This window comes from Micrasema longulum, unplaced genomic scaffold, assembly GCF_059751315.1.
Source record: "Micrasema longulum isolate JH-2025_06_02 unplaced genomic scaffold, ASM5975131v1 h1tg000227l, whole genome shotgun sequence".
Classification (NCBI taxonomy): domain Eukaryota; kingdom Metazoa; phylum Arthropoda; class Insecta; order Trichoptera; family Brachycentridae; genus Micrasema; species Micrasema longulum.
Window position 1 is genome coordinate 93124 of NW_028277432.1, and position 16247 is coordinate 109370.

The 16247-nt window shown below is 30.3% G+C and overlaps 1 protein-coding gene across 1 annotated transcript in view; it reads left to right on the forward strand.

The window, feature by feature from the left end:
- The window catches only part of LOC148283488 (methanethiol oxidase), a 94400-nt gene extending 80785 nt beyond the window's left edge, over positions 1 to 13615 (forward strand). Inside the window, exon 7 of the mRNA XM_088243770.1 lies at positions 13381 to 13615. Within this exon, the coding sequence (XP_088099896.1) occupies positions 13381 to 13429 (49 nt within the window). The 3' untranslated portion in view covers positions 13430 to 13615. The remainder of the gene's footprint in view (positions 1 to 13380) is intronic.
- Positions 13616 to 16247: the final 2632 nt, after the last annotated feature.

Genomic DNA, 16247 nt, shown 5'->3' on the forward strand with positions numbered 1-16247 from the left:
CTCAAAAAGCGGTGCCGTCATTTGCAGGATCGTGTCAGTCGGTACGAACAGTTTGGGGACGTTTTTTCTTGTGTAGTGGTGAACATTTTTTGTTTTTGAAAGTTAGTGCGAACGTAATTTCGACTCCCAAAAATGACAAAAATTTGAAAAAAAATTTTGAATTTCTTACTTAACCTTAAAATACACTTTCCGAGGCATAATTTTTAAATATCTCATCAGCTCGACACAGTCCAGGGTGGGCCTTGGCTGTATTCGGAAGTCTCCTTCACTTTTGTCGGCCGTTCCTCGTCAGTTTCTCACTTTCGACGTTGCCGGACCCGCATTCATTAAGTTCCTTTATATAAAATAATATTGATCGGTGTTGATCTAGCAAATACACCAAGTTATATAACAAAGTAATATAAGGCTTCCTTTACGACACCAAAGCCGGCGCTACGTGGGCATAAACACTAGTTTCTGGTCTAGCCAGTAATTCCGACTTGGCGTAGTATTCCCCTAAGCAGCTAAGCATGGTCATAATAACGAGCGAGTAAGAGGAAACAGACATGTCACTGGCAATCCAAGACCGGAAATGACAAATGGCGTCGAGACATCCGGATATTGTGTACGTTGGCACTTTTCCACGTTAAATTCACCTTGAAAATTAATGATCTGTCAGTTTCCTACCGAGCACTGAAAATTGTACAGCACAATGACGTCATAATCTAACTACAACTGTTAATTTGAAAACTGTTTTCAACATTTTCAAGTTAAATCTATTTTTCATAAGTTTTATAAGGAAATAAAAAAAAAAACAAATAAGTCAATTTCAGTTAGGGAAATATACCATTTAAGAAATACGGAAATACAAACATAGGTTAATTAATATCTATGAATAGACTAATAATTATTTTTTTTACTTTCATTTTAATTTTTAAACAACTTTCATTCATGTTTTTTTTTCCTTCTCTTTTTTATACTTTCATTCATAACCTTATATACCTTTTTATTTTATTTGGTAAATCAACAGTTCTACATATATTTTTATAGTAAACAAACAGATATAGTGTATAAACTCAGAACTAATAACAGATTTCCACAAAGTATACAAAGTTAGTTAAGAAAATATATTTAATATTAAATAAATACATATAACTATTATATAATATGAAGACTTCACTGGTCTATTAAAGTTAAGTTTAACTGTGTAAAATAGAAAACTATGTAACCGTACTGTGTGTTTCCCGAATAAAAGAAAATAATAAAAAAAAATAAGTTAAATAAAATAAAAAAGGCAAAAAGGTGAATTTATTTATTTATTTACGGACATTGTCCATTTTTAAAATTTACGAGGATAAATATTACAATATAAGAACAATTAAAAACATTAAAAATGAAGAAAAGAAACATTGGCAAACATAAAGAACATCAGGACAAGATCTGGACTATTTTTTTAGTGCTCGTTTTAATCGTTGTAAACTTAAAACGAAAAAGTCCAGATCTTGTCTTAAGTTAACAAAACGACAAAGGCGGGTCATTGGAGAATAAGGGCCATAGTTCGTTCTATGCTGATTGATGAACAATACTTCATTGTTTCTTAACCTACGACTCGGAACAGGGAATTTTACCTGTCCCAGTAACGATGGCACATTGATTATACCATTTAGTATGCTGAACATATATATGGAGTCAATATTACTATGTTGCATAGGATGTAAATTGGCCTCACAAACTACCCGATGACAGGTCATAGGCCGAGCAAACGCCTGAACTTTCATATTTTCTTCTCTAAACTGTTTTCCACGTCTGTTGTGATGTGTAAATCTTGTTAAATTTATTTCGATGTATCCTTTAAACGTACCCGTCCAACCAAATAATTTTACTATCCCGACGTAAACACTTAGAGCTTGTCCAGAAGGGGCGAATTCGCCGCGAAACGTTTCGCGCGAATTCATTTGCGCGTTATCGAGATACTATAGTCCTTAAAATTTAAGATGACTAAAATGACAGTTGTCAGAAAAACTGATGACATAACATTGTAGTAACGTATAAGGAGTGATTTATATCACACGAAAAACCATTCGTATTTTAGTTAATTTATTTTTATAATACAATTCTTGACATATAAATCAACATTAATATGTAATCAGCATTAGAACTAAAAAAAACGTAAATAAACCTAATTTTTAACGACGTTCTTACAAGGTTACATCATTTTGCAAAAACGTTAGAGATGGGTCGAATTGATCAATGTAAATTGGTCGAATAAAAAAAAATTCGTTTGATAATGTTCACGAAAAAAGTATAAATGTCTTATTTTTGGTGAATAATTGTATTTGACACACTATAATAGGCATATTTTTGCGTTTTTTAATCCATTTTCGGAAACAGAGTTTTATGTTTGCATGAAAAAACTGATAAAATCGATTTGATCGGTACATGATCAGTGATCAGTAATTTCCCATCACTATTGATTTGAGTTTGACAGCTGTCATTCTAATCATCTTACATTTCTTATATTTTATGGACTATTGGCGCCAATACATCGCGTCCACAAGCACCGCGCGAATCCAAAATACGCGCGTAAATCGCGTCTACTTCGTCAGACTCGCCTCGCGCTTGATTCGCGATTACGTTTTACGCACGAGAGAATCGCGGCGAATTCGCCTTTTCTGGACAAATTTTTATGCAGCGAAAAATTCATGTAAACATAGAATTTACAACATGTACAATAAAATAATTAGAGCCCATGTGACTGCTTTATTTTATTTGAATAATAATTCATTCAAAAAGAAAACCAGCGACAGAATGCTGGCAATATCATCGTGGGTGAGTAATGATGGATAAATACCATATTATTTTTTTATTACGACAGACATTAGTACAGACATTTTTATTTTACAAATTTTATTCTTGTATAATACAACTTTACTTAGGAAAAATTACGTATATTGTTAATTATAAGTTTGAAATCATTTTTATTCTAGTATTAAGTATCTAATATTATGACTGTATTGTTTTGTATATGACTGAAGATTTCAATATATGAATACAATAAAAATAACTCCCTTAGGGGTGAAATCCAGTCCATGTCAACAAATATTTGGGAAAACTCAAAATGTTGTTGAGCCTCATATTTGTTTAAAAAATATCTATTACGGCTAGGTAGTTTAAAATGGACTTTATTAAAGTTCATAGCGTTTATTTTCGTTTTTCAATCAAACGCGGTTCTTGTACTATTCCTGTTTATCCCCACTCTTTTTCCTTTTTTACGAGTTATCATCGAGTCAAAAACACTCGTCCAAAGTTCTAGTTATATTTCATACACAACTGTATTTTTTATCCCCCGGACACAGAATTTCTGTCTATTAATCATGACTTTTTTTTTAAATATCAATTTTTCAACAAAAATTAAATGCGGATACATACTACGTCACAGCATTTATATTATTTTGTATCGAAAAGGTCCAAAATAAGTTTTTACGATTTATAAATTTTAAATTAGGTGTTGGTATTGAATTTTTAAATTATAATTTGTTACTGTTTATTTTGAAATTATTGAGACTTAGTGATAGGAGAGTTATAACTGATTTATTAAATTTATATAAAATAATCTATTCTATGTTTGACACACCTGCATTTTTATCACTAATTAGTTTTAATGTACCGAAAAGGACAACTCGGCAAACCTACCAATACTGTGGCAACAATACTTCGACATCATATGGTAAAAATACAGTCATCAATAGACTTCACTCTCTAGGCAATAAGTACCAGGACATTGGTGACTCATTTCACATGAAATTTAGTACATATAGAACGGCTCTTCTTCTTTATTTCATTGGTAATAGTTCTAGGTAACTATTTGTTACTATTGTTAAAAAATTGTTTTAAACTTCTTTATTAGTGTTTTTTTTTTCTTTTTTCGTTTCTTTTCTTGAATGAATTTATAATTAAAAAATATTTCTCTTTATCATTTTTTTTACATCATTATATATTTTTATACATAAACATATACTATTTACCTAAACATAAGTTACATTATATACAATAATACATATATTTTATTTTTTTAATGTTATTCAAAATTGTTTTATTAGTTTTTTTTAACTGGTTCAAAGTATTTCTAATACAAATTTATCTTTTTTTATCGATAATTCTATAACTGGTAATATTTTATTATTTTATATCGTTTATATTTCTTAGACTTTCTCAATTAATAATATTGTTTTAAATTCTCTGTATTACTTATACTTACATGTATGTATATTTAATTGTATTTGTAACTAATATGTAAAAGGCACTAAGTGCCGTTTTATATTTACAATGGTTGGTATGTATTATATATTTTATTATTTTATGTAAGATGAACACAATACCTATTCTATCTATTCTATCCATCTCTATGGAGAATAATTTAGAAAATGATATTAGAAAATCAAGGCATTTACAAGTTTCACGACCTATCAATGGCTGGGTTAAGTGGCCATTTTTACACACTGTGTGATATTCACTGTTTTGTTCAATGTTTTAATATCCATATTTCTTCAATTCTTTCATCTGTTGACCTTTGTAAAGTAAAATACCCGAAAACTTTATTGATGTGGGTGAGAATTATAAGGCTGAATTATTCATCTTACTGCGCCAAAAAACCAATTTCAATTTTTATATTTCTTTTTATACCATATTTTTTGCAAGATATTTTTTTTAAATTTTCATTTGTTAATTTTTGTGAATGTCTACGAGCATTTTAACAAGCTAGTAGACTAATTTTTTTTCCTTTTTAGTTAAAAAAAATATTTCTACACATTACTGATCTCAAAATGATATTAACGTTCATTTACATAAACAAAGATCAAATATTATTGTAGTTTACATAATTTACTTTTTGTGCATGTAATCTTCAACTATTTAACCTTGGCGGTTTTCAAGCTAACATTTTGTCGAGCAACCAATTCTAAGTAATTTTTTAAAGTTTGCTAAATTAATAAATAATCTTTGGGGTTCCTGCCTCCCTTACGATTAATTGTATTTATTACACGTTTGCATGTGTATAGTGAGCTTTATCAACTGCATATTGCGAAGCAGTAAATAGTTCGTTGCACAATCTGGAAGCTTTTCATAAAGTTAGTTAAATTAAATCAGCTACTCGGAGTTAATTAACTGCTTAGGTAATTAAATTGTATCACGGGCGCACGTAAAAGCAGTGAATAAATTTAACACGATTAATTTGCAATTTTAGCTTGCTGAAATTATTATTTTTTTAGATTAAATAGGTTGATTGTTTCAAAGAAAAATTTGATTTTACGACCATCGTGATTTCATTTTTCGTATTTCGTGGTTAATAGTGTAAATAAATTTGTTGATAAATTTGTTAAGGTATAGGTAAATGTTATCAACTATCAAATATCCAAATTTAGTAAATGAGGTCTAGAATTCCAACCGTCCATGCGCTCAGTAGCTGCAAGACTTGTTGTTATCTAACTTCTATTTTTATAAATTTGTTTTTTATTTCATTTTTTAAAATATCACTAAAACTCTAAACTCCATTGTCAAATAAAAAAAATAGAAATGTAAATAGGGGCTAGATTTCTTATTGTCCATGCGCTATGTAGCTGCAAAACGTATAATCTAGCTCCTATATATCATAACTGGAGACGAGAAACAAGAATCCTAACCATCCATGCGTTCTGTAGCTGCAAGACATGCTGGGATATTTATTTATTGTACAGCGCCCTTGAGGCGATTTTCACAAAAACGGCGCTGTATAAATTATCCAAATATAAATAAATAAATAAACCAAATTCAAGGAATTTAGATTTTCTGTTGCATGAAGGTAAGGTGATCAATCCTGTTCTCCAGATACCAGTCCAAAAACAGTAAAATGTTGAGTTTAAACAAATGCGCCAACCACTACATGTCGAGATGAAATTAATTTCACACGATTTGCTTATTCGGGATTTTTACCTGAGAACAGCTATCGAGTCGTTTACACTCGGCCATGGTTCTGGTTTTATTTTACACATTGAACTTAATTATTTATTTTGAAAAATACAGTCAACAATGATCTAATAAAATAATTAAGATAAGGTTTAAAAATAGACCTCGTAGTGTAATGGTTAGTGCGGTTTCCTGCCATGCAAGAAGTCTCGAGTTCGATTTCCAACATGGTTGAAATGAAATATTTATTTAAAATGGGTGTTTTCACACTAGAATATTTATAGTCGCTGGACTGGTTCTTGAAGCGTGAGACTGATCATCTTACCTTCATGTAACAAAATGGATAAAGACACGCTGCAAATGATGTACCAATGCAGTGCCCTATGCACCATTATGTGCAGAAACGGAATGATGATGTTAAAGACAGACCAGCAAAGTTTCTTAATAAAAACCATGTATATAAAAGTATGGTTCATTTTTTTAAGTGTGCGTGTGTTTATACATACATATATATGTAAAAGGGTATGTTTGTGTATGTTTGTATTAGAGTAAGTGTAGAGGTAAGGGTTGGTGTATTTGTGTGGAAATAAGTGTTCAGGTGTGTGTAATCGTGAGCATCATTAAAAAGTAAGTGAGAGCGTATCGCAGCCAGATAGAATGAGTCTTAATTTATATTTAAATAAATTAAGGGGCATGCTAAATATATCAATACATGAAAAAAAAGAATTATAGTTTGAGCAAGAACGATAGAGGAACGAGTGTTTTGTCCGCCTAAATAAAAAGTATAAATAAAGGCGGTTGATTTCATCGTCATCAAAACCAATCTGAACCTGATGGTGCATAGGTCACTGCACAGTTAAAGTTCATGCAGTGCGTCGTATGTAGATTATTTTATTTATTATTTACTTTTGAAGAATTAAAACTTCATAAATTATTTACCCTGCCCAACGTTTATTTTTTTTACATTTTTTAATACAATTTTAAGCAGCCAAAACTCCACTCGTTCATGTGTTTTATAGCTACCAGACGATTATTCATCTGGCTTCAATATGTAAATGTTATCAACTATCAAAGTATCTGAAAGACTTGTTATAATTTAACTCCCATTTTTAAAAATACCTTACCTCGATGTAACATATTATGAGTGTCCAATGCACAACTAGGTGCGGCAAAGGAAAAAAAAATGAAATAAAATCAATTAATTAAGTAAGGTTAGTAAAAAAATAACTTTCAAAATTTTCGCTTATGTTGGAAACTAATACAAGACAGGTTTTATGCTCTAAAAAAACTTACCAACAACAACAACAACAACAAACCATCACGCCGTTTCCCCGTAGGGGTAGGCAGAGAGGATAGAACGCCATAACACTCTATCTTCGCATACAGACCTCGCTTCCTCTACATTCATACATCTTCTTATGCACGCACGCCGATTATTCCTACTTTTGACATGTCCATCTTCAAGTATTTGATGGACTTGATCGTGCCATGTCTTTCTCGGTCTTCCTCGTTTTCTGCATCCATCAAACTTACCCATTTTTAATAATAGGTGTTGCTAGTTTTCTCTTTCTAAATAAGAAACGCATCTTCCCCATCTGCCAAAAAATGTTATACTAAAATATGGAAGTCCATATTCTGAAGGTTAAATGGTAAATATTACACAGTGTGTAAAGCGATCATTTAACTCAGTCAAAGATAGATAATAAGTTCTATAATTACTTTGACTTCCACATTCTTAACTATTATTTCATAACTATTATTTCATAACTATTATTTCATAACTATTATTTATGTTCAAAGCATTAAATTTGTGGTCAAACATTTTAATTAAGGTTAGTAAATATGAGTATTTAACCGCTTGCCATTTTTTTATGTCTACCGGTTTCGATATGTACCCGTCTCTTCGTCAGGACACTCACTTCACCAACATGCAAATATTAAAATACACTTTTACCTTTACCATCCCCTTAGTATACAAAGTATTTTCGAAAAAAAAACTAAATTTCATGCAGAGTTAAAAGAGATGCAAACACCACCATATACCACCAATAATATTCCACTTATAAATAATCTACTACTTACATACATAAACACAAAACAAAATACCCGCAAAAGCATGACCTGTGTGGGTATACATTTTATTTTAAACAAGCAAACCCGACAGACGTTGTCCTGCCCAAACTTTAGCTTGCCTGCTATTAGCTGGTTGATCAAACATTTTTTTCGTAATTAATTACACACGTTATTTATTTCGGGCTTTTTTAAGCTATTTGTATATTCGTAATAAGGGTTAGTTTTTCGTTATATCTCCTCATGCGATTGGCTAAGAGGCCTCTTCGCGCTAAAATCAAAATCATGCAAAAATCACTAATCTAGTACCATAATCCATGGAGAAAATACAGGAAAATGTGTTAATTAATAACATTCAGAGTGCGATTTTCCCTAAGCTCTCTAAAACTATGGCACTCAACCCATGCCCTACGCTAATTTAGTCATTCTTTAATCGTCAGCCGTGTTTCGACGTGACTTGACATTTAATTCGAAACCAAAAGAAAAGGAAGAACTGAGATAGACCAGATCTTGTCTTGAGGTGGTATTTTTTTTTGTCCTAGCTTTAATTTTATTTCGTTGTATTTTATTTCATTTGTACCTGTATTTAGTATAAGAAAATGAGTTTACCATTGTTGGAATGAACTGTAAAAGTCCGTCAATAAATAAACAAATAAATAATAAAAAAAGGAAAATGACTGTATCGTGAAAACGTGCAAAAACTTACCAGATAAATGGAAAAATAATTTTCATTGATATGTAGGTACCTAAGTACTTGTTTATGATTGAATTCCTAAACTAAACATTTTTAATATTTAAATATTGGATTTACTTACTTTATAGGTAGGTACTTAAGTATTTGTTTGTGGTTGAATTCCAAAACATGAAATAATAATTTTTCAAATATAGAATAATATTTGCAAATGTCAAACTCTACGCTACTTACCGACAGCGGTGCATTCTGTGTAAGGGTCCGTTTTTCGAAAATGTCTAAATTTGTCAGTTGAAATTATTACAGCATTACTAAAAATCCATTAAAAATAAGTTGATATGTAGAATTTAAGAAATTTTAATTAAATTAATCAATTTAGTATCCATTGAAATAAATTATTGTTTGTAAACGTAAAAAATCAAACTTTTTTACTATACGAAAAAACAACATTCTCCAAATTTATCAAAATATGCATTTCAGTCAAATTTCACCCTGAAAAATCGATGAAAACACATATTTGCTTGTAACTTTTTTTCTACAAAACATATTGAGGATGTTATTGTTTGTAAACCTTGCGAGCGTGAATTAGAAAATTTTGCAAAAAACCGCACGTAAATCTGTCAAGCCATTTTCGAGTTTTTGCAAGACACAACATGGCGATTAATTTTTATATATTTAGATTTAAATAAAGGTTACTGGAAGAGTACGATAGATATCAAAAAACAAACAAATAAAAGCCCATATTAAAACACATTTTTTGTCAATTAAAATGATAAAAAATATATAAAAATTATTTGCTGGTCATAATAAAAACTAGATTTAAATTTTTATTTTTCATCCATAATTTCAACAAAAATTTGAATCAAAACAAATTCAAATATGTAATCTCTAGTTGAAGCTTTTTTTTTAGTTGGCGTTTATTTTGTAGGCTTCCATAATATAATAGTTATATTTAATTTAAACAAACACTGATTTGAGTCTACTTATTTGTCATTTTTTTTTTAACAAAAAATCAGAAAGTGTTAAAAACTTATTTTAAAAAAAAAATGTTAAATAAAATTTAATGCATGCTTAAAAATACGAGAAGGTCTATAAATAACTTCCAAAAGTTGATGGTAATTTTGACAGAAATTCTAAATCACTTAGATATTCAAGTCCCTTTTACCGTCCAGTGAAAGTTTATCAAAACTAAATAATAAAATTATGTGCCTTGCTGACTCTCGCTAGCTTCTCAGAGAGTTCACTTGTGAATTTTTTACTTGAGCAATCCTGCCAATTAGTCCATACTATGTTATTCAACAACTTTTTTTGTATGTTTTCTTTGCCATAACACTTGTACCTAAAAAGATTTATTTCTTTATATATGCTTTATTGCGTTGGCTTTATTGGACAGCTAGACTGTTAATTAAATTGTTTATTAACTCTTTATTGCTAAACTGTTCGCCCTCTTCTTGAATATGCCTCCGTGGTCTGGTCTCCATTCTATGTCAATCGCATAAATCACATGGAATCAGTCCAACATCGCTTTTTTCGAAAATCAGCGTGGATGCTTGGACTAAAAGAGGTAATTATTCTTATGCTGATATAGAGTCAATGTTAAATATTTCTAGTCTACAAAAACGTAGAACTGATTCCATGCATATGTTCGGCATACTAAATGGTATAATCAATGTTCCATCATTACTGGGACAAGTAAAATTATATATTCTGACTCGTAGGTTGAGAAACAATGAAGTACTGTTCATCGATCAGCATAGAACAAACTATGGCCTTAATTCTCCAATATTGTTAACTCAAGACAAGATCTGGACTTTTTTGGTTTAAGTTTACAACAATTTAAATGAGCACTAAATAAATAGTCCAGATCTTGTTTGGATGTCCCTTATGTTTCTCAATGCTTATTTTCTTCTTTTTTTAATGTTTTAAACTATTGTCTATTGTAATATTTGAACCCTTTAAATTGTAAACATGGACAATGTCCGTTAATAAATAAATGCCAGCATGCGATTAAATAGCTAACGGACGCTTAACTAAAAAAAATGAAGCAACGTTTAACGAATGGGCTAAACGTTGTTTGGCCTTTTAAATTTAAATTCAATAATAATGTATTTATTTCTAAATTTTTTTTTATAATGTTAACTTAGGTTACGTTAGGATACATTCGGCTAAGTTTAATAAAAATAAAAATAAGTTTTTTTATTTAACATAATCCAACCAATTCTTATCTACCCGTCGGCTTTTGCTTCAGCCGTTTCCAAGGGGCAAACTATCAACTAGCAAACACGTTGAACGTTGCGCTATATTAATTCATTCAATGAACGGCCTAGCCATTAAATTAAATGCCGGCATTCAATGACTTACCTGGCCTTTCGATTGAGTGGCTGATTTACGATTTGGCGACGAAACATATTCTATAAACTTTTGGTATCATTACATTTATTAAAATCGATCAACATATTTTTTCCAATTTATTTTTAAGATCATTTAATATTTAAATTTATAAATTATTTACGAAAATTCCAGTTTAGTGTAAATTCTTGGCGGGAGTTCGTTTGAAATTTACTATAAAAATTAAAGACACATTCATTTTTATTAAAAATATATTAGTTTTGTAGGTCTCGAAGAAGTCGCTAAATCGATGATACCATCGGAAACTGGTTATTCCAAATTGGTAGATTGAAGAATCATTTGTTTTTGTTTTTAAATATTTTAACCCTTTTCTTTTCTTGTATTTTATCGGCTAACATGTCCTACAATATAAATCCCTTGTATAATGAGTTTTGAGACTTAGTTTTTTTCTCACTTTATTTTTATTAGTGGTTGTTTTATTAACGTAGTGTAATGGTCAGTGCGTTTGCCTACCATGCAAGAGTTTTCGGGTTTGATTGCCGATATGGTTGATATGAAATATTTATTTAAAAGGCTGTTTTCACACCAGAACAATTAATAGTTCTTGGACTGGTACCTGAAGCGTAAGACTGATCATCTTACCTTTATGTAACAAAAATGATCAAGATACGCTGTGATTAGTGTATCAATGCGGTTTTCTATGCACCATTATGTGCGGAAAGAAATGATGATGATATTTTTATTCTCTAGTTTCGTATGTATGGGGTTGTTGGTTTTTTATGAATTATTTTTCACATTATTATCATCATTATTTTATTTACGAATAAAATTGTACCATTATGGTATATTTGTTGCTTTACTGTTATAAAACCGATTTCTACTCGTATATTTATGCATTATTTCTACATTTTAATATTATAAGTTGACTGGAACTGAACCCGCCATAGCAAATTCGCACACAGAGGCGGTCACTTTTTAATTTATTTATTTATATTTTTTTTCAGTTTACAAACAGTAAAAGATATCACAATATAAATACAATTTATACAATAAAAAATAATCACACTTAACATCTTTCACCAATTATTTGTGAACACCAATAGTCACAAAAGAAAAATTGAAAACTATACATCGACCAAAATTTAGTTTTCATTACATGTTATTAAAACAGTTATTAGAATGTATATAAGATTAATAAAATTTAATTTGAAATAGATACAATTTATACAATCGAATATAATTTTACTAGATTATTAATAAAGTCTCGTAGCAGTAATAAGTTTTTTTAATCAATAAATCATAGTAATAATAGTCACAATAAAATAACATAAATAAAGAACTATGCGTACTCTTATTTAGTGTATCCGTTTTATTATTGTTGTACATGTTAGTTAGGGTGAGTATATATATTTAGGGTGTGTGAGGGTGTGTGTATATGTGTATGGGTGTGTGAGTATTGTGTGCATGCGAGAGTGTGTAGTGAATATAAGTGGACTTATTGATCAATGATTATAAAAAAATATCTGTTTTTTTTTTTTTTAAAAACCTTAATGAGGAAACGAAGAAAAAATCTTAATAAGAACGCTCCAGCCTAAAATCCAAATTTAAAAATATGTAAAAAAAGAAAAAAGAATAATTTAAAAGTAATAAAAAACATATACGTATACATATATACATATATATATATATATGTGTAGGTACTCATTATTCACAGAGATCTGTCACAATCTTTGAGTTTATATGTCACAATAGATATTCACAGGTCGCATTTGCTAATTATTGGATCTTACTTTCCTTTAAGTTTTATAGTTTGGAAGATATGTCAATTTTCATACTTTATTGAATTTTTTCCATTTGGCCTTCAAACATTGACATTTATTTTTGACATTTTTTTCATTATTTAAGTATTTTTATAATATTTGTTGGTCATTATAAACATTTGTGATTAAAATACGTCGGAACCTCCCACAAACTAGGGTTGAAACATTAAATTTTAAAAGAATCTCTCGATTCCTCGTACGTTTTAGTAGAGCACATAAACAAATGGTTTAAAATTGCAATACCAGCATAATAAACACGATTGATTGTGGCCAGTATTTAAGAATATAATTAAACTTGATAAATTTAAGTACTCCGTTTTCAATATTAAAATTACTAACTATATTTTTTTAGTTTGAATAAGAGAGTGCCAAAAACCGAGGGGGGGGGGTGCCGACAATACCCAATGTTACCCAATATATATTTCATTCATCATATTTTCTACTTCTGCTTCATCGATATTGTAAGTCAAATATTTTATCAAATTATAATTTTCGAAGATGTTTTATTAAAGTTTTGAATACTGTTTTCAGATATCCTGGAGGAGATTGCACATCCGATATTTGGCTCGCCAGGGAATAAACATGGCTATTACAAATACTATTTTAATAATGCGTGGGTTTTTTATTGGGTTTATGGAATTATTATTTTTTATCGCCTACATTCTTATTAAAAAACTTATTGTGAGTGCTGTTTATCAATGGTGAAATTATTTCACAATTATTTTGTTTCAAATATGTTGTTTTTATAAAAATTATACAACATCAATGAATGTTTTTTTTTATTAATAGAAAATAAAGTTAATCATGTCAGGGTTACCAGTTTGTCGTTTATACTGAAATCGGATAAAATAAATTTAACCTCAAAAAGAAATAAATAACATATTTCAATTACTTATAATGTTAGTTTATTCCAAGCACAAAAATGTAATTGTTTTACAAAAAAAAAATATGCTTCGTAGTATATATCGAAATGCACTGAAGACAAAGAAAGGTGGGGCAAGTGAGATGTTGCAAACCCTTCAAACCTAAAAATGGAAATTACTCTTTGCTGCTTGCTAAAAGAACTGCATCATCAGCGTACAGTAAACAGCTTACTGCAAAATTATCAATTTTCGCTCCAATACCCGTACATTCAATCTCTATCATACGAAGGGAAGTGGTAAATTTCAAATGTAAATAGTAGACTAGCTCAAGAGAACTCGCGCCGACCATCCTCTAGGACCCGTTTCGTCTGCTCTAAGGTCTGATAGATTGTTTGGACGATTAGGATCTTTGCAAAGGATTGTTTTTACCGTTGGTATAAGGATAATGCTTTTTGCGAGGGATTCAGTATTATGACGAGAAATAATTTCGCCTGAGTTCGATAGGGATCATGCTAGGATCTGTGTTGTAATTTTGCCAGTAGTGTCTTGATAATTTGATGTTTCTCTGTGATTTGGTATAGATACGTATTGTTTTCTTCTGTTGCTTGAGTGTATGTTGTACAGGAAAAAATATTCTAATGTTTTCTATATGCATTTGGGTTTTGTGTCGTTGTTTGATTTGTATGTATTACTACGTTCTTCTTCCTTTCCGAGGCGGGATCTGGAGCGTGTGGCCGAGGTTTCGATTTGGAACTAACACTGTATTCCTTTGCTGTCAAACTGGGAAATTAGAAAAAGGTGATTGTGCTGACCATGTGTATTTGATTGATCACAAATTGACAATACTGCAGTGAGGGGTACAATGAAAGCTTTTAAAGTTTCTTTGTTTTGTTATTTTTGCGGTTTAATTGCAAAGAAATATTAAATTTTCGCTTAATTAGTTTTAAAACAATTGATAGTGATATGCAAAACTGAAGAAAGACACAAGTCTTTATGAAAAGTTTCGGGAAAGAGGTGAATGCTTTCATTGTAATCTCTATCATACAACCATAGTGACATTACATATCCCTCTTTTGAGATCACAAACTACGAGTTCATCAACAAATATATCAGTTATAATTTAATTAGAAATTAATGTATGAAATGTATGCACCGCACCTATTTACTAATATTGATTTATTGAATTTTATTGGGAAATATCTACTCTTGAGCCTTTATTCGGGATAAGGGTAGTGGAACGTATCATTATCTGAAAAAGGTGCTGAGTAATTAGTAAAATAAATAACGGGTTCATCTCAAAGGGGTGGAATTCTCAAAAATGTGCAAATATTAAAGCCTTAACGGTCGGCGTTTATCCGAGAATATGAAAGGCTAAAGCAAACTAGCACATGAACCTTTAGTAAAAGCTCCATGGGAAATGTACACAACCCTTTGTAAATATTATACAAAGCTGCAGACCAGTGTGTTCCTGAACCGAACTGACGAAGAAATATGACATTTTAAATTCCAGACAAAAGAAAATTCATACTATTGTACGTCGTGATTTTTAAATAAATAAGTAGATGCTTTAAATTTTATCGCATCTGACAGAAACTATTTACGTAATCTATATATAAAAGGCAATGTTCGGATGTGTGCCCTCGGTAGACTGAATAACTACAGCGCTTTTTTGGTTTGCTAATTTACGTCCGGTTTTCAGCGAGATGTAGATCTTTGCCACGAGCATATTTAAAGCTATTAAAATATTCAATTTATTAAGTAGAAAAAAGTTAGGAACATAAATGTTTTTTTTATCCATCACCAAGGCTGCATTCGACGAGAATGCATATAATAAAAAATTCATCATCATCATCATTCCCTTTCCGTACCTAATAGTGCATAGGGCACTGCATTGGTACACCAATCGCAGCGTATCTTGATCATTTTTTTACATGAAGGAAAGGTGAACAGTCTTACGCTTCAGGTACCTGTTCAGGGACTATGAAATATTTTAGTGTAAAAACACCTTTCTAAATAATATTTCATATAAACCATGTCGAAAATCGAATCCGAGACCTCTTGCATGGTAGGCAAACGCGCTGACCATTACACCACGAGGCCGACAAATAAAAAATAAAAATTTGGGCAGATGTTACTTTTCAGATTATAAAAAAAGTTTGTTTTTGAATGTTTACAAGCAACATCAGGTTTTTTTATGGATCCCAATCAGATTATTTTCTTAAATTCCTCATAATATCTACCCATTTTTTTCTTTTTAATGGATTTTTGATAATATTTCAACAACAAGTACCTGGGTACCTACTTCCCAATTAAAAGTTATTACATCTTTTTACGTTTGTCCTAACGGTTAAACACAAAAATGATAATGTTTACGTAAATATCTTATTAGGACTAAATACAATAATTGAAATTAAACTTTGGTTTGTGTTCACTAAATCTATACTCGTATACAAGTATGTACTCAAATCTAGCAATGGCAAAGCATTGCCGTTTTCATTTGGTATCATATAAAACCAGCATAGGCTCGAAAACCAT